Source organism: Gracilinanus agilis, chromosome 2, assembly GCF_016433145.1.
Source record: "Gracilinanus agilis isolate LMUSP501 chromosome 2, AgileGrace, whole genome shotgun sequence".
In the NCBI taxonomy this organism is placed as follows: domain Eukaryota; kingdom Metazoa; phylum Chordata; class Mammalia; order Didelphimorphia; family Didelphidae; genus Gracilinanus; species Gracilinanus agilis.
In genome coordinates this window covers 133,189,702-133,210,414 of record NC_058131.1, presented here as the reverse complement: position 1 = coordinate 133,210,414, position 20,713 = coordinate 133,189,702, and the positions used below count along the sequence as shown (strand labels likewise).

The window sequence follows — 20,713 nt, the reverse complement described above, 5'->3', positions numbered from 1 at the left end:
TAGTTCAGCCTCACTTCTCTTTGGGGCTGGCAAACTCTTTCACAAGTTAGGCAGATTGCACTTCCTGACCTTGGGGGACTATAGGTCATGACAAAACATGGAAGAATGGTTTTGAGGACTGATCTTCCTCTGCTCACTGTTCTTACAACACCAGAAGATAAACAGTAAATGGCATTTTTTCTTAAAAAAGAAATGGTTTGCTTGTGGTGCTGAGTATATGAAAGGTTATAGTTTGTAAGTTATTGTGAAGTGGTGTAGTTTTCTACATTTTCACTATTTCTTGAGGACAAAATTATATATAAGTAACATAAAATTTGCATAATGCTTAAATTGTGCCTTAATATGTTATGTTAAAATTAGATGTTATGTTATGTTAATATGTTATGTTAAAATTAGATGTTTTTTGGAATTGGAAAAAATTCATATTTCCACATAGTGGAATTGACTGTCTCTGATCTATAGGCATAGTGTTTAGCAGGAGATCTGCTTCTTAAGGGCTCCAGAGAATAGGGCTTAGTTTAAATTGGGCATTTTTGGCTCCTTTCCCCCAAATATTTATTACATGAAAGACCATTCATATAGTAAATGATGAAGAAGCCTTTTTATCCAAGGTAAATGGCAAACAAAAAGAGAAGTTCTATAGATGAGAGTAAATGGGAGGGAGATAAGCTCTCAGGTCAAACCAATAGAGAAGGCTGAACCTTATGCAACAAGAAATACTCTGTAAAACTCCTCTATATGGAGGCAAGTTGGAAAAGTAAGGCATGTTGAAAATCTGCCTTCCCTTATATATTTTCTTCTTCCAATGTCTTTCTTCCCCCCTTGAGTGTCTTCTGCTCATGCATTTTTTCCTCAAGAAACTCTGGAAGCAACCTGAGTTGCTTTATTCAAGTATGCAGTATTGTGCTCAACATGCTTCCCATCACTTTGGAACCATATGTCTTCTGGATATAGAAGTGCATTCAAAACACCCCAAACTTTTTTTTTGGAATCTCAGTAACACAGATTCATGTACATATTCACATTTGAATGTGAAATTTTATTCCTTGATCTTAAAAAAAATGATTTACTGACTTTTCTTCTTAATTAGGATAAATATTCCCTTGTTTACCCTATTTGTTTTTTAATTTATTTTTTTATTTAGCCCTTCCCTCCATTCCTCACATAGAAAGATATATAGATTATGTCTTTCATGTTTTTCCTTCTCAGTTCATCCTCTGGGAGTGAACATTCACAAGTTATTCTTCAAATATTAAATCTATAGTTATATATCATGTTCTCTTGGTTCTACTCATTTCATTCTTCATTTTCATGTAGTTCTTTCCAAGTTTAAAAAAATTAATCTGCTTTTTTCTTATGGTATAATAGTATCCCATCACAATTATGTAAAAAAGTTTATTTAGCCATTTCCCAATTTAGACATCATCTTGATTTCTAATTCTTTGCCAAACAAAGAGGTTTGCTATAAATATATAGGGACATAAAAGTTCTTTTCTTCTTCCTCTGATTTCCTTGGGAAACAAACTCACCAAGAATATATACAGTTTTATAGTCCTCTGGGCATAATCCCAAGTTGCTCTTCAAAATGGTTGGATCAGTTCACAGTTCCATCTACCATGTATTAGTGTCCCCATTTTCCCATATCCTCTCCAACATTAGTCATTTTGTATTTTCATTATTCCAGCAAAAATGATGATTGTAAAATTATACCTCCGAATTGTTTTGGTTTACATTTATTTAATAAGTTGTGATTTAAAGCATTTTTATGTACCTACATATGGCTTTGATTTCTTCATCTGAAAACTATTTGTTCATAGTCTTCTGCCTATTCATCAATTGAGGTAGGTCTTATTCTTACAAATTTGACAAAGTTCTCTATATATTTTAGATATGAGACCTCTTTCAAAAGATTGTCTATGAAAAATTTCCCAATTTTCTTCTTTTTTTGTAATATTGGCAACATTTGTTTTATTAGTACAAAAGCTTTTCAATTTAATTGTGCTCAAATTATCTATTTTCCATCTCACAGTGCTCTCCATCTCCTGTTTTCTCGTAATTCCTCTCCTCTCCATAAATCTGATAGGTAATATGTTAACTGTTCTTCCAATTTGCTCATGATATCTCCTTTTGTGCTATATCAGGTATCAATTTTGATCTTATCTTACAGAATGGGAAAAAATATTAATTTCTATGTGCCTAGTTTCCGCAAAACTGCTTGTCAGTTGTTCCAGCAATTTCTACCAAATTGGGATTTCTTATCCCAGTAGCCTGGATTTTCATATTTTTAAGATACAAGATTGCTACAATCTTTTACTACTCTGTTTTATGTCTGTCTGTTTTACTAATCTATCTTTCCATTTCCTAGTCAGTACCAGATAGTTTTGATAATTATTGCTTTGTTATATCGTTTTAAAATGGTACTGATAGATGTCCTTTTTTATATTTTCAGGAATTCTTTTGCTATTCTTAATATTTTTTGTTCTTCCAAATGAATTTTGTATTTTTCTAGCCCAATGAGAAATTTTTTCTTGGTTAATTTGATTGGGATGGCTTTGAATAATAGAATAAATACACTAGGTAGGACTGCCATTTTAATTAGATTGGCTCTACCCACCCATGAAAAATAATATTTCTCCAATTATTCAGATCTGGCTTTAATTGTCTAAATAGTGTTTTATAATTAATTTTTTTCGTTCCTCTATTTGTTTTGGCAGGAATTTTCCCAGGTATTTTATTCCATCTGTGGTTATTTTAAATGGAGCATCTCTTTCTATCTCTTCTTATAGGACTTTGCTAGGAATCTATAAAACCTATTTGTGTTGCAAGTTATTTTTTTCTGTAATTCAAAGATATAAATTATAAATGCCTGAAAGGGTAGTTCTCTTTGCTATTTTATTTTTGTATCTCTAATTCTTATTCAAAAAAGTCATATCTAACTGTAATATTGAAGGCACATAGTGTTCTTAAAAGGCTATGCTTGTGGAGTGCAAACTCTGGTTAATTCTTCCATATTGAAATAGCTTTGAAAATGGTCTGGGGGCAGCTATGTGGCTCAGTGGATATAGAGCTACGTCCAGAGTTGGGAGGTCCTGGATTCTATTTTTACCTCAGATACTTCATAGTCATGTGACCCTGGGCAAGTCCCTGGACCTTACTGCTTTTATCTCTTGTAACCAATATTTAGAATTGATTCAAAGACCAAAGTTAAGGTAAAAAAGGTAAGACAGAAGGTAAAAAAGAAAGAAAGAAAATGGTCCAGGAAATGGCTGTCTGTTAGTCAAGAATTGGTATATTAGGAAGGCATTTTCTCTTACATTGGCCTTGAGGTGATGAATTTTCTGTTCATGGTAGAAAACTTGTGGGTGGAAAAATCTATATCTATATCTATATCTATATCTATATCTATATCTATATCTATATCTATATCTATATCTGTATCTGTATCTGTATCTGTATCTGTATCTATACTTTATCTATATATTATCCTCAGTCATTCTGATTTTTACCATAACAATGGTAGAAAAGGGAGCCTAGAGTACTAAAAATTATACAATCTTTACATGTCTTTAAAAAGTTTAACTTCTACTACTCAACATATTAGTGGTTTGTTCAAGAGCACATAATGTGAAATACTATGTAGTAACTAAATCACCTCCCATATTGACTTTATGGCAGAAAAAGACTTAAAAAATTACAGGTAAGTGGAAGGAAGACTCATAAGTTTCCCTTGGAGTAGGAAGAAAAGTGTTTTGGGGTTTATTATAAACAAAAGTAAAAAAAAAAACAAGTTAATATTGTTTACTGCTCAGCTATTATTCTTGATGAGTATTGGTGGGAGGACATAACGAAGATAATTGCAGCATATGGATTAATTTCTTTTGTAGCAGATGAATAAATTGGGAGATTCTACTAAGAACTTGATAGGATCTTCCAAAGTAAATCATCTTAAGCCTTCATATTTGGCAATTGTAGTGTAGATTAGCCCTGAAATTGACAAGAAATTTTTTTAGAAATAAGGTTTAGGAGTTTTTTTAGAGCCAAATAATAATAGACTTCTCAGAAGTCCCATGTCTATTATGTCATGAATGCCTTTTCCAATAAAATAAATGAGAAAATATTGGACATGATGATCACAAAAATCCTTCACAAATATACATAAATAAAATCAATTACATTTTGAAAGGCAAGAAATACCCATTGCTGATATGTAGCAAAATTTAGAACCACAGAATCAAAGTAAAAGGGATATCATGACTGTCTAGTCCAGTGATGGGCAAACTTTTTAAAGAGGGGCCCAAAGGAAAGGAAATGCTCATCTGTCAGTCTGTTTCTAAGGCAACTCTTTTGAAGTTTCATCGTATTGTATCCTACTCATTGTATTTGTCAGATTAGGAATAATGTTGTGCAGCTGGATAGAACATTCCAGGGGGCTGCATCTCGCCCACGGGCCATAGTTTGCCCATCACTGGTCTAGTCTAATCCATATATCTAAAAAATAATTTCCTCTATAACATATCAAATAAGCCTTTGAAGACATCTGAAGTGGGATGAGGACAGAAGGGTTATTTAATTCCTTTCTCAGGAAGCCAATTTCTACTTTTGATGGCTCTTATTATTAGGAAGTTTTTCCTTATTTTGAAGCTCTACTTAATTCTTTGCAAACACTGACCATTGTTCCTTCTTTCCATTGGTTCCTCTGAAGTAGAAAAGAACAAATCTAATCCTCTGTAAAACAGCTCTCATATTTTTAACTATCTCATCCCTCATGAAACTTTTCTTTTCCAGTTTTAACATCCCCCAAACCTTCAACTAATTCTTCAATAACTCACACTCAAGAACATTAGTTTTCTCAGTTGCCATATTATATCACTGACTCATATTGAGCTTATATTCTATTAAAACCCTTGTAAAATTTTATCTGTATCTATAAGGGATATCATATCTTCAACATTAGTTCTCTAGAATCATGCAGGCATTGACACTGATATCTTGTCATATACTGATCATAGTTCTTACAGCATTCAAAGTTTTTTATAGTGTTGCCATTGTGTACATTGTTCAAGTTCTACCCAGTTCATTCGTAAGTTTATAAGTACTCAAAATTGTTCATTTTCATAATGATATAATAGTATAAGTTGTTCTTTTAATTGTGCTCATTTTATGCAGCATTGTATTAGTCCTTCAATGTCTTTTTTGAAATATTTCCCCTCATTTCTTACAGTACTATAGTACTCCATGACATTCATGTATCATAACTAATCTAGTTATTTCTCAATTTTTAGAATCTTCCTAGTCCCCAGTTTTTTTGCCAATTCAAAAAGTATTGCTTTAGATTTCTTTTGAATATAAATGACCTTTTCCTCTTCTTTGATCCCTTTTTTTTGAGTATAGACCTAGCAATTACATAGCTAGGCCAGGTTATTGATTAAAGGGTCAGACTGCAAAGGATAAAGCATATATTCCTATTTTATAGAATTTCCCTCTTCTTCTCATTTAGTTAACTGTAGGAAAAAGAAGTAGGATCAATTCGTCATGATTTGCCCAACCATTTTGACTTTTTGTGATCACTAACTCCTTTTCCAGATGTTTACTTAACATCATTTTAATGAGATATTCTAGAATCGAAATGACATTTTTATACTTCTATAATTTTTATACTTTATTTGAAAAATTAATATAAAATTTGTCTTTCTACAATCCCATTCTTCATGGTATTTCAGATCATTGATAGAATTTTATCAATTAAGTTCTCCAAGTAATTCACTATCATAACATGTAATTCTTTGGTCAAGGTAATTTTAATTTTTCAAGGATATTTAGTGTTCTCTTTTAATTTTCTTGCTTATCTTGGATATTAACTCCCTTTTAGTGATATAATTTTTTTCATTTCCAGTATAACATGATTCTCTTTGCCAGGAAAAAAACCAACATAAAATAAAAAATCAGATACTCCGTATTCAGACTATTAGCTAGTCTGAGCAAATGACAAAATTAACTTCACATTACAATAAAGGATAAAGAATAAATTCAAGAAATTCAAAGGTAGCACAGCGAATTAGTACTATAATATCAATATGAACTTTGTTTTTATTGATAGCTTTATTTTTATATCACCTTTATTTCAAATATATCCTTCTATTCTCCATTATTCAGTAAGCTATTCTCTCTACAAACTGTTTTCTAAACAAGAGAGAAAAAGCAGTTCAACAGAACTACCAAATCAATAAATTCTGATAGTATATGTAATTTTACATACTCATAGACCTCTACCTCTGCTTATATTGAGGAAAAGTTCTATCAGTTATCACACTGCTTCCTGTCATCAAAGTCCATCATTTTAACATGAATATTCTCTGATTGATATACTTTGAACCATGAACAAAATATAAGAATGAAAATTGCAAATTCATAAAGGAAATTATTTATTGTCTATAAGAGTAGAAATGGAAAGAAACTGGTCATGCGATAAAAACGAAGGATAACAGATTTATAGAAACATAGAAAAGTCACTAAAGTTTTCAAGAGGAAGTTCTCTAGAGCATCTATGGAAGGATATAGACAAGAAATGCACAGATTAAAAAAAAGTATGGATGTGTTTCCATCTATATCAGTGAAGCAAGTAGAACTTTGAAGAAATCATTGGAGATGATCACAGTATCTTAATCAGTATAAATTAATTATTATTATTAATCAATAATCAATAAACATTTATTAAATGCTGTGACAATTAGATTAAGTCTACACTGCCCATCTTTAGATTTAATCACAAAAGGTGAGAGCACCTCCAATTCTGGGAGGTCCTAACCCACATGTGCTAGAGTGAGTGACAAATCAGGATTGACTGATTGCCCCCTAGGCATTCTAGGAGAAGTGTCTATTGTGATTGGACACGCGGGTTAGGGGAAGACACAGGAAATGATGCAGAAGTGACTCCTTTAAAAAGAGGGAGTTGAGTAAGTGAGAGGTCTTCAGTGGAAGAGGACATCTGGTGACAGACCTCTTCTGGTTCATGGAGGAGTGTTGGAATGCTGAGACCCTGGTGAGACTGCTTTAAATATCTTCTTTGTCCACGTGGTGAGTTTAAAGACTGACTGAATCTTCCTGAACTTCTCTTAAGAAATTTCTTTTAGTAGACTCTGTGAATGAAGTTTTGCTCCATTTACTTCTGGGCCTCTGGCCCTCTAACTCTTGGCTGAGAGTTAAGATCTACCTGGATTAATTAGAGGATCATAATAAATTACCTACTGGGTTAGATTATTATTTCCTTACTTCCTCCCTCTCTTCTTAATTGTAAATAAACTTCCATGAAAGTCAATTTTGACTTGAGATTATTCTTAATTGAGGATTGATAATAGTTCAATCCTCTGGCGACCATCTTTTAATATATTGAACCCATAAACCCTTGTTTTCCCCCTTACAATGCCTACTATGTGCCAGATACTGTGCTAAGCACTGAGGATAAAATAAGATACAAAAGACATTCCATTCCTTTAAAGAATTTACAATGTAATGGTGGGGGAAATAGCTTGCTAACAAATACATATATCAAACAAGCTATTTACAGGATAAATACAAAATAGTTAATTGAGGAAAGGCACTGTAATTAAGAGGGGTAAAGGCAAGCTTCCAGTAGAGGTTGGGATTTTCATTGGGACTTAAAGGAAAGCAGGGAGAGCTGAGGTCAGAGAGGAGATGTATAGCATTCCAGGGGAAGGGGCAGGGGACATCTATAGAGAATATTGAGAAATGAAGTATTTTATTTGTGTGACAGTTAGGAGATTGGTGTCATTGAATTGGGAATTTGGGGGCCAAGGGATTGGAAGTCACAATGCAGGTGAAGATTTGGGTTATGTAAGGGAAGGCAGAAGGAATATGGAAAACCAATATATCATGGTCAGATAAGGGAATTTGAGGATTCTTAAACATGGAGAACAGTACATGTGTATGTGATGGTGAGATAAAGGTCACATCTTTCAGTGTGACTGAAATGTAGTGGAGGAGTAGATCATGGAAGGTGAGTAGATTGAGGAACTGAATGGTTAGAAAATATGAAGGAGAACTAATATGGATGTCGAATCCCCTAGAATGAGAGCAGGAGTTGAAGAGGAAAGAAAAATTGTAAATCAGGTATCAAACTTACTGAGGAAGGAAGGGAATGATTTGGGGGCCTGTAGACAATAAATACCAGGATTTTGATTGAATGGTAAATATGAATGGCATGAACCTCAAAGGAAGAGAGAATGATACGTGATGGGAAAAAGAGGAGAACCTGAAAGTGGCCTTGGGGAGCAAGAAGTATTCCAGCTCTCCTGGATTTGTCAGTGAGCCAAGGAATGAGTAAAGGTACAGGTAGTACTGGAAAGGGTGATAAGGGAGTCTGTGTCATCAGGGGAAATTCAGGTTTTAGTAAAAGCTATACATGGAAGGAGTGGGAGAGGAAAAGATACAAGATGAAAGGAAGTTCGTTGCCTATGGAACAGACATTCCAGAATATCTTATATCTTTAGTATCTAGCACAATTTCTTGAACATAGTAGACATTAATGAATGTTTGTCAATTTTAATCAAACATAAAATTCAGAATAGCCTATCTTGTACAGTAGTTTCATATTGTTTTTCTACCTGAGTAATAATTACTAGTAGTAAGTAGTTGTAGTATTATCTTGAAAATAGTATGTTATACTGATTAAAACAAGGGGAAATTTCTCCCCATTCGCCCTATAGTAATTATAATGCAGAACCAAATAAAATAAGAGAGGCACAAAGTATTAAGTAAGTACTGTCAAAGCCTGAAAGATTTTCTTTCTAGGGTGGAGAAGGATCAGTGAAGGCTTTGTGGAGGAGGCAGCATTTGGGTGGGACCTTAAAGGATGGGCAAGATTTCAAAGGGTGGAGTTAGGGGTGGGGTGAGGTGTAGAACAACATTCCAGGCAAAAGGGAACAATATGAGCAAAGATTTTGTGGATGGAAAACATTCAATGATAAGTCCAATTTGGCTTATAGGTAGTGCTTTTAGAAAGGAATTATGGGAAATCAGTCTAGAAAGGATAGGAGGTACCAGATTTGGGATGGACTCTAAATTTCAGACAAGGGAGTTTGAACTTTATAAGGAAGGAGGGAGCAACTTAAGCATTTTGAGGAGAAAAATTATGTGTTCAGATCTCTATATAAAGAAGCTTAAATTGATGAGGTATAAAGTATGGCTTAGAAGGATGAGAGAGTGAAAATAAGGAGTTGAGTAAGAAGGTTATTGCTAAAGTCTAGGTAGTGATAATGGGGAATTGTCCAAGAATGACAATAAATGATAAGGAAACAATCCTAATGGTGCAAAAAGCATTGACTAAAGTGCCTGGCACACCATGGAAAAGCATTTGTTTTTTTGTGTTTTCCCTTAGGAAAGTGGGTTTCTTGGTAGAATAGAAGTTTAAAGGAGAGGTTTTATTTTACCTTTTTTAATTTACTTTTTTTTTTTTTAAGGATTAGTAAATACTCCTAGTGAAGTTATTCAAGTAATGCAATGGAGTCTGGTCTGGAATCAGGAAGACTTATATTCCTGAGTTCAAATCTGACCTCAGACCCTTATTAGCTGTGTGACTTTTGGCAAGTCACTTAACCCTGTTTGCCTCAGTTTCCTCATTTATAAAATGGAAATAAAAATAGCATCTAACTCCCAGAGTTGTTGAGGATCAAGTGAAATAATAGTTGTAGTTTCTGGCTGAAAGCAATTGCCTTATGAATGTTAGCTATCATCATCATCATCATCATCATTAGTGGTATCAGGTCAAAAGATATAACCAGTTAATAACTTTGAACATAATTTCAAATTGCTCAGATATTCTGGAAAGCAATTTGGAATTATGTTCAAAGTTATTTTCTCTAATAGCTTTGCCAAAAGTGCAAACAATTCATGTTTTTTTGAAACTCATGAAGCTTTCCCTTTTTGTCATTGTCAATCTAATGGGTGTGAACTAGAACTTCCAAGTTGTTTAATAATAATTATTTGTTCAATTACTAGTGATTGGCAGGATTTTTAATTGTATTTTTTCCTTTGAAAACCAACTTTGTATCCTATTACAATTTATGTATTGGTGGATGGTTTTATTCTTAAATTTTTAAAAGCTACTTATATATCTCAAGATATTGGACCTTTATCAGATAATTTATTGCAAAGTTTTTTTTTTCAAGTTGCCTAGTTCCCTTTTAATGTTAGCTGCATTGGTTTTGTTTGTGCAAACTCCCTTTTAATTGATATACATAATCAAAATTGTCTATTTTATTTTCTGGGATCCTCTGGATCCTTTGTTTATTCATAAACTCTTGGTCAATTTACAGCTCTAAAACAATCATTTACTAATTTGTAAACTTTTATTTCTAAGTTACATATCCATTTTATCTTGGTATATGGTATGAATGCTGATTTTTACATAATTTCTGCCAAACTTTACCATTTTCTCAGGAATTATAATTTAATTTTGAGTCCTCATCCTGGTAACTGACTCGTTGGATTTATTGAATACTGTGGTAAATTGATTTGGGTTCAAATGTTATGTATCTTGTTGGTTTTACTGATCAACCTTTCTGGTATTTTTTAAATTAGTATTAAATTGTTTTGGTGATTACTGCTTTATAGAATAGTTTTAGTTATGTTAGTAGTAGTAATCCCTCCCCCCCCCTTTTTTAGTCAAATTATTTTCCTTGAAATCCTTGGCCATTTTTTCTCCAGATTAATTTCTTTATTATTTCTTCTAGCCCTATAAAGTATCATTCACTTGTTTGATTAGTATGACACTGAATATGTGAATTAATTTAGGTAGAATCATCATTTTTATTAAATTGGCAGGAACTGCTTATAAGCAAATAATATTTCTCTAGTTATTAAGGTTTGTATTTATTTCTGTAATTAGTATTTTGTAGTTACATGGGATTGTCTTGGTATATGAACTCTCACATATTATGTATACTCTGAAGTTAATTTGCATAGGAACATTTTCTCTCGCCTGGATTTTATATGTAATACATAAACATATTGGTGATTCAGTAATAATAATAGTTAGCATTTAGATAGTGCTTTAAAGTTTATAAAGTGCTTTGCATATGTTATCTCATTTGTTCCTTACAACAACTACAGGAGGTATATACTATTACTACCCTCATTTTACAAATGAGAAAACTGACTGAGGTAGTTTAAGTGTCTTTCCCAGAACCCACAGTAATAAGTATGAGTCAGGATTTGAATTTGGGTTTTTCTTATTCCCAAATTCAGTACTCTTTCCTTTTTGCCACTTAGTTTGTATGGATTAATTATATATTCTTCAAATTTATTGAATTTATTACATTTTTGTTGATTTTAGGATTCTCTAGATTGGTGATGGCAAACCTATGATATACATCAGCCATTTTTGAAGACATGTGGTCAAATGAGGCCAAATACAGGGAAATATGGGGCTGCATGCCGAGGATGAAACATTTGCTCTAGTGTAGTGTAGACACTCTGTGCACTATAGATGACAATTCTACCTATATTAATTGGCCTATTTTGGTTTATTAAATACAGTTATATATTAGAATTATACATTTTTGTTATTTAAACTATAAATATCATGAAATTATGGGTTTTTTCTCAAAGTGACACACCACCTGAGTTATGCTCAGTTTTTTGATGAATTTTGATACACCAAACTCAAAAAGTTGCCTATCAATGCTCTAGTTAGACCATATAATTTCTGGAAAGCTGTAATTTGTTTCTCTTTTGCCTATGTAATTTCCTTATGTTGAAATGTAAATGGGAGCTAGGTGGTACAATGGATATTGTGGTTTGAAATAAAACCTGGCAGACACCTATTAGACATGTGGCCTTGGGCAAGTCACCATCTCTGCTTACCTTAATTTTCTCAACTGTAAAATGGGCATGATAATAGTATCTTTCACCAAAGGTTGTTGTGAGGATCAAATAAAAACATATGAATTAAGTGCCTGGAACATATTAGGTATTATATAAATGCTAAATAATATATTATTAGTATCCTTGTTTTATTTATTATTGGTATTATTTATCATTTTTTCAGGAATTTTCCAGGAATGCTTTAATCCCTTCTCCCACAAGCCTTCCATTTTTTTTACCTGCTGGATGAAATCACAAAATCATTATTTCACCATCTATACATTTGTAAAATAGGACTGTAGCTTTATCTTAATTGCTTACCAGAAATCCTTGGCCAAATAGGTCCTTTCTATATGTGTATTTCTGTTAAGTGTTCCCTTTGTATTCTTTCTTCCCACTGACACTATACTTGTGGGTAAGTGTACCCTAGGTTCATGGTATGGAAGAAATGTTTTGTTACTATTGTTCTTATATTATTTCAGTAAATATCTTTTCTCTGAGCTAACTGGGTCTACTGACTGACTTGTAAGTAAGCTTTATCATGGAGATTGTGAGCTTTATTTAGCTTTTTGTTGACATGCAAAATACCTTAAAATTAATAGTTGCTACCTCGGAGATGAAATCTGCAAGGGTAGATTTGGTGAGGGAGAGAGAAGTCCAAAACTATCATTACATATAGATCAGTAAACTGACGATCCAAAAGAGGAAGTCCAAGGACACAGATATGGTAAATGATAGGACTAGAAAAGACTGGATCTCCTAACTAAAGTTTTATTAGGAATTAAACAAAATAAAACAAATTATAAAAAGTCATTACTTTATAATCACTTTATAGTTCTTGTTTTGATCTATCTTTTACTTTCAGCATATGAGATCTAGTTTCATTTTGGGATACCTATCCAGATGCTAAATAATAGCTTATACTCTTCTTTCCAGGTGTCTCCCCTTCCCCATCCTCCAGAGGGGCAAAATTTGATCATATTTCATTGGTGTTATTCATATAAAAGCTTTGGCACATTTGTGTCAGCCTTTAGAGTCAGATGAACTCTAAATATTAACTAAACTGAGCCAATTAGTCTTAAGCTGAATACGAAATGAGTGTTTCAAGAACCTAGGTTATTTATATCAAGGGTTCCTAACTTGATATCTGTGAACTTTTTCAAGATAGTTTTAAAATTATTTCAACATAATTGGTTTCCTTTGTAAACCTAAATATTTTGTTTAGTATATTTAAAAACTCTATTCTGAGAGGAGATCCATAAATTTTAGTAGACTTCTAATGGTATTTATGCTACAAAAAAGGTTCTTAGTTCATGACTTAGATGAAAGATGACTATTTAATTATACCAGATATACCTTCTGTCAAAATCATATATGCACATGTACATACCCATATGTACATACATACAGAAAAAAATTATGAACAAATAAAGAGGTTAATGTAGATTGGGTAAAATGCTCATACATACTTTTTGCTCTTTTCGTTCTTGAGACATGTTACATTTCTCTATTCCATGTTTTCTCATAAAGTCTCTCAGGTAGCCAAATAATGTTCCAATACCATAACTCACATAAGTTAAAATAGCAATGTACATAGGTGCTTCTTCAAAAGATTCAACAAATGGCTTTTTGTAGAAATGTGGCTTTCCATTTTGCTGAAAATATAAAAGAATATCTCAGGTTAATACAGTCCAACTTGATGATGTTTTTGTATTCTCTTGATTTCAATCCACATTTCCTAGTGTTCATATGGTAAAATACTTTTAGTTCTAAACAGTTTAATTTTAAATAATAGAATTGTCTAGCAGCTATGTGGGGTAGTGGCTAGATTACCTGCCCTGTAGTCAGGAAGATCTGAGTTCAAATTCAGCTTCAGGTACTCACTAACTGAATGACTCAGGGCAAGACACACTTAATCTCTGTTTCCCTCAGTTAACTCAACTATAAAACGAGTACAATAATAGCACCATCTTCACAGGCCTATTTTGAGGACTGAATGAGATAAAATGTATAAAATCAATTAGTATGGTGTTTGGCACATGATAGGTACTATAAAAATTCTCATTCTTTTCTTGAATACATCAATATTAAAAATATAAGAAGATAATCATTTAAGTATACTTAAAGGTGTCAAGTTCTTGTGAAAAGCAACTTATATACCAATAACAGTAACCATATGTGATTAGGATGGATGAAAAATGCCTATTGTCTAGTCTTTTGAAAACTTTTTTGATTGTGTATTTTTTGCAATAAAAATATAATTATGATTCTAATATATATTTAAAATTTTTATACATGGATTACTATACTAATAATTTTGGCTTTTATTAAATTAATACATAATAGAAATTTGAAAACAGTTATTAAGAAGAAATGATATTTTAATTACTAATGGTCTACAAAATACCTTTTTGTGCTAGCAAATATTTTTATTAATATGGTTATTAATATAATGGTGATTAATAACATATGGTTATTAATATATTAGAATATGATTAATATTAATATGATGGTTAATAAATCTATGATTTCATGGATATAGAGAATTTCTAAATAAGGAAACTTTCTCTACTAAGGTCTGCCCTTTCTCAACATTTCATAATATCAGAGTTGCCCAGAACCCTGAGAAGTATTTTCCTGGGGTCACAATGAAATATGCAGAGGTAATATTTGATTTCAGGTTTTTGTGACTCCAAGACAAATATTTGTTATGCCATACTTCCCTTTCATTATTATTAATGAAAATATCTTTATTTAAGAGTTTTTAAATTGGATTATTTCTGTCATCACCTTTTCCTAGGAATTTTTAATTATCTTGATATATATAAGTGTATCATATATCATATCATATTATATATTATATGTATTACACATACATATCCCATGTATATGAGAGACCTTGTTGTAAAAGAGACTATAATGTGATGCTCTGATCTATAGAATAAAATGCTTTTAACATAATCAACAATTTTCTATATATTTTAATTTATTATGAAATGGAAAGATGTTGACCATTACCAAATATCATCTTTAGAAATTTGTTTATTCCCTACTAATAACATCCAGGATGCCTTTGATTTGTCTATGGATGACTCTAATGAAGATTTCGTGTAGATGGTCAAATAGGCATAATAGTAGTTAGTGATGTTTCTTTCCTCTATCACCACTGATAATAAACATTACATAAGACACAAATGAAGGAAATGTATATATCACCAAAGAAATTTGCTACTGTGATGGAGGTGAAATGGTTTAGAAAATATAGTGAATTTTCAGAGAAAATATATTTTAGACTTCTAGGTCACATGAGCAATGAGATGGAAGAGTAGATGTCTGCTCTGATTCCCACAATCTCTTGAACTTCTGCAAAACATAATTATGTACTGAATGTAAAGCAACTATATCTACCTTCATAAGGTAGATATAGTTGCTAAGACACCCAGAATCCAAAAGAAGATTTAAAAAAAATCCCTGAAGTGACATGCTCATTGACATTGAGCTCACTCTGTACCTCTCCTCCTCCTTCCCCAAATACTTGCAGTGAGATTTCCCTAGCAGACCATAGGTTTTCAACATACTCTTCCATTGTGGCTCTTCCATGCCCACCCCCTTTTCTTGTATTGTGGAGTTCTCGATTTTAATCTATGAACATTTAACCTTGCCATGACAGGCAACCATGTAGCTGCAGCCAAGAGCCTGCAGGGAACTACAACCATGTACTACTAAAAGAATCAATATCAGATAGCCCTGTATATAGCAAAAGCTGTACAAAGCTCTGAACTACCATTGCTAAGCCAAAGAAGAAGGGAACAGAGAGAGCTGGACAGGACATCATGTGTCTATAAGGGGAAGGTGAGGGCACTGTACAGCACTCTACTAAGCCTGAGGGAAAGAACACTGTATCCAGCTCTGCCCTAAAGGTCACTTGTACAGAGAAATAGGATGGTTGTTCAGTGTGGGTGGATGCTGAGGCGTTTTGAGATCTAACCCCAAGGAAACTGCAGTCAAAGAGGAAGGAGTCAGAAAATGATTGATAGAGGAAATTAAAGGTAGAAAAAAAACTGATTACCCATGATTACATAAAGAAGAAAACCCCAAGACTTTGAATTTAAGCAGATAAAGAAAAAGGAAAAACAGTTAGAAAACAAGGAAATTAAACCCCCCCAGATCTATTAATGAGCTCTAACATTTGTGAATAATCCTGAAAAAAAAAAAAACAAGGAAAACGGACAATACCAAATGAGACTAAATGGAATTTGAGGAGAGAAAAAATTGAACAAGATGTTGACATTTAGTAGTTTAAAAGAATAATGAGAATTATGAGAGAAGAATTTATGGCCTGCACAGCAAAAATAATGGGCAGAATAGAAAAACTAGAATCTGCAATGGCAAGTTTCAGAGAGAGAGTGAGAGAGAGAGAAGGAGAGAGAGAAGATAGAACAATAGATTTGGAATGCAGAAACATGAAGGTTGATCAAGAAGTGAAGAAAAACATAATATAAAAAGAAAATATGCTCACTATAAAAACAAAACATAATTTCCCCAAAGATAGGATGCATAGAGACAACCTAAGGATCACAAGTCTCCCAGAATACCATGAAAAGACAAAAAACCTTAACACTCTAATGCAAGAACTAATTCCAGATCTTTGGAATATAGAAAATGAAATATCAATTAAAAGTATTCACAGATCATCTCCAGGAAAAACCCAACAAAAACAAACAAATTCAAGGCTATTAACTCCAAGTCACATAGTGGTTAAATTGAACAATTCAGTTCAGAAACAAGTTCTGCAAATGATCAGGAGAAATACTTTCAAATTCAAAGGAAAAGACATTTAAATGATGCAAGACAATTCAAAGGAAAGGACATTTAAATGATGCAAGACAAGAAAATGTATTTAGGGGGCAGCTGCATAGCTCAGTGGATTGAGAGTCAGGCCTAGAGACAGGAGGTCCTAGGTTCAAATCTGACTTCAGACACTTCCTAGCTGTGTGACCATGGGCAAGTCACTTAACCCCAATGCCTAGCCCTTACCACTCTTCTGCCTTGGAGCCAATATACAGTATTCACTCCAAGATGGAAGGTAAGGGTTTTAAAAAAAGAAAAAGAAAATGTATTAGGAATTAGAATAATTACAAGGGACAATGATTGGCATTCAGGATACATCTCGGGATGATTTTTGATGCAAATATAAGCCTTCACATAAAGGATAAAAAATAGACATTTATTAATAATAAAGAAGAAATAGAAAAATTTTTAGTTAGAAAACTAGACCTGAGTGTCTATCTGTCAAGACAAACCCAAGAACTATGTGAACACAACTACAAAATGCTATTCATGCAAATAAAGTCAGATCTGAGTCAAATTCCAAACAATTGAAAAAAAAACATCAATTGCTCATTGTTCTTACAAACCAAACTGAAGAAAGAAATTGCAGAAACTAGGCATATACCTCTTGCCATATACCAAGATAAAGTCAAAATTGATACATGATTTAGAAATAAAGAGTGATATAAATAAATTAGGGTAACACAAAATAGTTTTCTTTTCAGACCTATAGATAATGGAAGAATTTATAAATAAGACATATAGAACACAACAAGATGTAAAACAGATAACCTTGACTACCTTAAATTAAAAAGGTTTTGTACAAACAAAACCAATCCAACCTAGATTAGAAGGGAAAAATCTGGTGAAATGTTTTATAGCACATAACCCCAAACAAGGGCCTCATTTCTCAAATATATAGAGAACTGAGGCAGATTTATAAGACTATAAGTTATTCACCAGTTGATGAATTGTCAAAGATATGAATAGTACATGGCAGCTGGGTAGCTCAGTGCATTGAAAGTCAGGCCTAGAGACTCGGGAGGTCCTAGGTTCAAATCCGGCCTCAGACACTTCCCAGCTGTGTGACTCTGGGCAAGTCGCTTGACCCCCATTGCCCGCCCTTACCACTCTTCCACCTAGGATCCAATACACAGAAGTTAAAGGTTTAAAAAAAGATATGAATAATTAATTCTCAGATCAAGAATCTCAAACTATCTTTAGTCTAATGAAAAAGATCCCTCAAAAACTACTATTAATTAGAGAAATGCAAATTAAAACAATTTTGAGGCACTACCTCATACCTATCAGATTGGTTCATATGACAAAAAAAAAGGAAAATTATTAATGTGGGAAAATTGGTACATTAATATACTGTTGGAAGAGCTATGAACTAATAAAACCACTCTAAAGAATAATCTGAAACCATACTCAAAGGGCCATCAAACTGTGCATACTCTTTGACCCAACAATACCACTACTAGTTCTGCATCCCCAGAATATCAAAGATGGGGGGAAAAGACCTACTTTCACAAAAATATTTAGAGCAGTTCTTTTTGTGGTAGCAAAGAATTGGGAACATAAGGGATGTCTATCAACTGGAGAATGGCTGAATAAGTTGTGATATATGATTACAATGGAATACTATTGTGCCAAAAGAAATGATAAATAGGACAATCACAAACATTTTTGGAAAGACTTACATGAAGTGATACAAGGTGAAGTGAGTAGAACCAAGAGAATGTTGTATACAGTAATAGTAATAATGTACAATGGTTAACTGTGAATGATTTTAACTATTATCAACAATTCAAGGATACAAGACAGCTCTAAGGCACTCATGAGAAAAAAAGGCTCTCTACCACCAAAAATGAACTTATGAAATCTGAATGCAGATTGAGGTAAATATTTTTCACTTTATTTCCTTCATGAGTGTTTTCTTATATAAGTGATTAGTGTCTTCTTTCACAAGATGATATACATGGAAATATGCACTGCATGACAGCATATGTATAACCTATATTATATTATCTGCTGTCACTTGGAGGGGGGAAGGGAGATAGGGAGAGAGAGAAAACGTATTATGTATTCATTAAAAACTGTATCTATATGGAAGTGGAGAAAAATATAATTAAAAAAAGAAAGAAAACCAGAACTGGAAGATTATTTGCATATACAAATGAAATAAGGGGATTGGGGTGGGGAGAAGAGAAAGCCAGAACCAGGCCACCTTAAAAAACTTTATAGTAAAATGACTGATTATATAAGTCCATCCCCAATTTTATTTTGTGTATGTCTTTGTTTTTTAAATGTTTCTTTATTTTTTAACCCTTTCTTTCTATCTTAGTACATCTCTAAGACAGAAGGACAAGGGCTAGGCAAATGGGTTATTATGATTATAGAAGAAAGAAAAGTAATCATAACTTGAAAAAACCTTAATATTAGAGAAAGGTGGAAAAATTTTTAAAACTGACATAACTTTAAATATGAATTGATTAAACATTCTAATAAAATGCAAAAAATGTGACAAATTGCATAAGAAAACAAGAAATATTTAGGGAAAGCTGGGCTGCTCAGTGATTAGAGTTCCAGCCCTGGAGTGGAAAGGACCTGGGTTCAATTTTGGCCTCAGACACTTCCTAGTTGGGTGCTTGGACAAGTCATTTAATCCCATTTGCCTGGTATTTGCCCTTCTGTCTTAGAGTTGTTACTAAGAGAGAAAGTAAAGGTTAAAAAACAAAAAGAAACACCTTAAAAAAATAAAGATGTACACAAAATAAAGCTAAGAGGATGGCCTTTTTTTTTAACTATGCAAGAACTGAATTTAAAAAAAAAGCAGGAGTTGAAATCATGCTATTAAACAAAGTAAAAATAAATATTTAAAAATCAAAAGGGATAAACAAAGGCCATATTATGCTGAAACCACAAACAACAAATCAGTATCAATAATAAGCTTATATCCTTCAAATGCCTTAACATCCAAAATCATAAAGCAAACATCTAGATTACAAGAAGACATAGTAGCGCAAGAGTGACAGGAGACTTTATAAAAATCTAACAGAAACAAACAACACAAAAATATAGAACTGAACAAATTTATTTTTTAAATAACTTAGCTTCCTCATATTCTTACTCACATAAATCATCAATGTGGAATAAGAGAGTTTTAATAAATGCATCTGAAAATTTGAAAACTCATAAATAAACTCATAGATAAGTTGGAAACAAAATAATATCCAATAGGAATAATATTTTAAACTAAAATTTCATTCTTTGAAAACACTAGTAAAATGGATAAATCCCCAGCTAATCTGAGTAAAAAGAAGAGAATAAAAATGAAGTTAATAGAATAATAAAAGAATTAGGTGAAAACACAGTAAAGTCAGAAGAAATGAAAAAGAACAATAAGACTTTTATGTAGTTACATGCTTGCAAAACTGAGAACATAAAAGAAATAAATAACTTCACAAATACAAAATGCTCAAGTTATAGAAGACTTGGTAGTGATCTTAAATTAGTCTTAGAAAAGGAAATAGATATAGCTGTAAAGAAACTACCAAAGTAAGGGGAATAATGGAAACCTCTTGGACTTGATGGATTCACAGAAGAATTTTTTTAAAAAAGTTAGTTCCCATACTTCACAAATTATTCTTAAAAACTGAAAAAGAAAGCACTCTTCCATAATCCTTTTATGAAACAAGCATAGATTTAAATCTAAACCTGGAATGGATAAAGGAAGAAAACTATCAGCCAGTATCATTAATTTATGTTTACTTAAAGTTAAAAAAATCTATTAAATAGACTATAGTGACTTTTCCAAGAAATCATTCTTTATGATTTATTTCATAAGTGAGAAACACCAGGTATATATGAATGTTTTAACATTAGGGAAACAATCATGACAATCATATTAAAAATGTCCAAACCATGTGATCATCTCAGTGGATACATAAAAAATGCATTGACAAAATTGAGTTTTGTGTTAAAAACTCTACAAAATATA

At 32.4% G+C, this 20,713-nt stretch overlaps 1 protein-coding gene across 1 annotated transcript in view; it reads right to left on the bottom strand.

The window, feature by feature from the left end:
• SPTLC3 (serine palmitoyltransferase long chain base subunit 3) overlaps window positions 1–20,713 on the bottom strand; it is a 233,573-nt gene that overhangs the window by 129,183 nt on the left and 83,677 nt on the right. Inside the window, exon 2 of the mRNA XM_044660720.1 lies at window positions 13,350–13,535. Coding sequence (XP_044516655.1) covers window positions 13,350–13,535 — 186 coding nt within the window. The remainder of the gene's footprint in view (window positions 1–13,349; window positions 13,536–20,713) is intronic.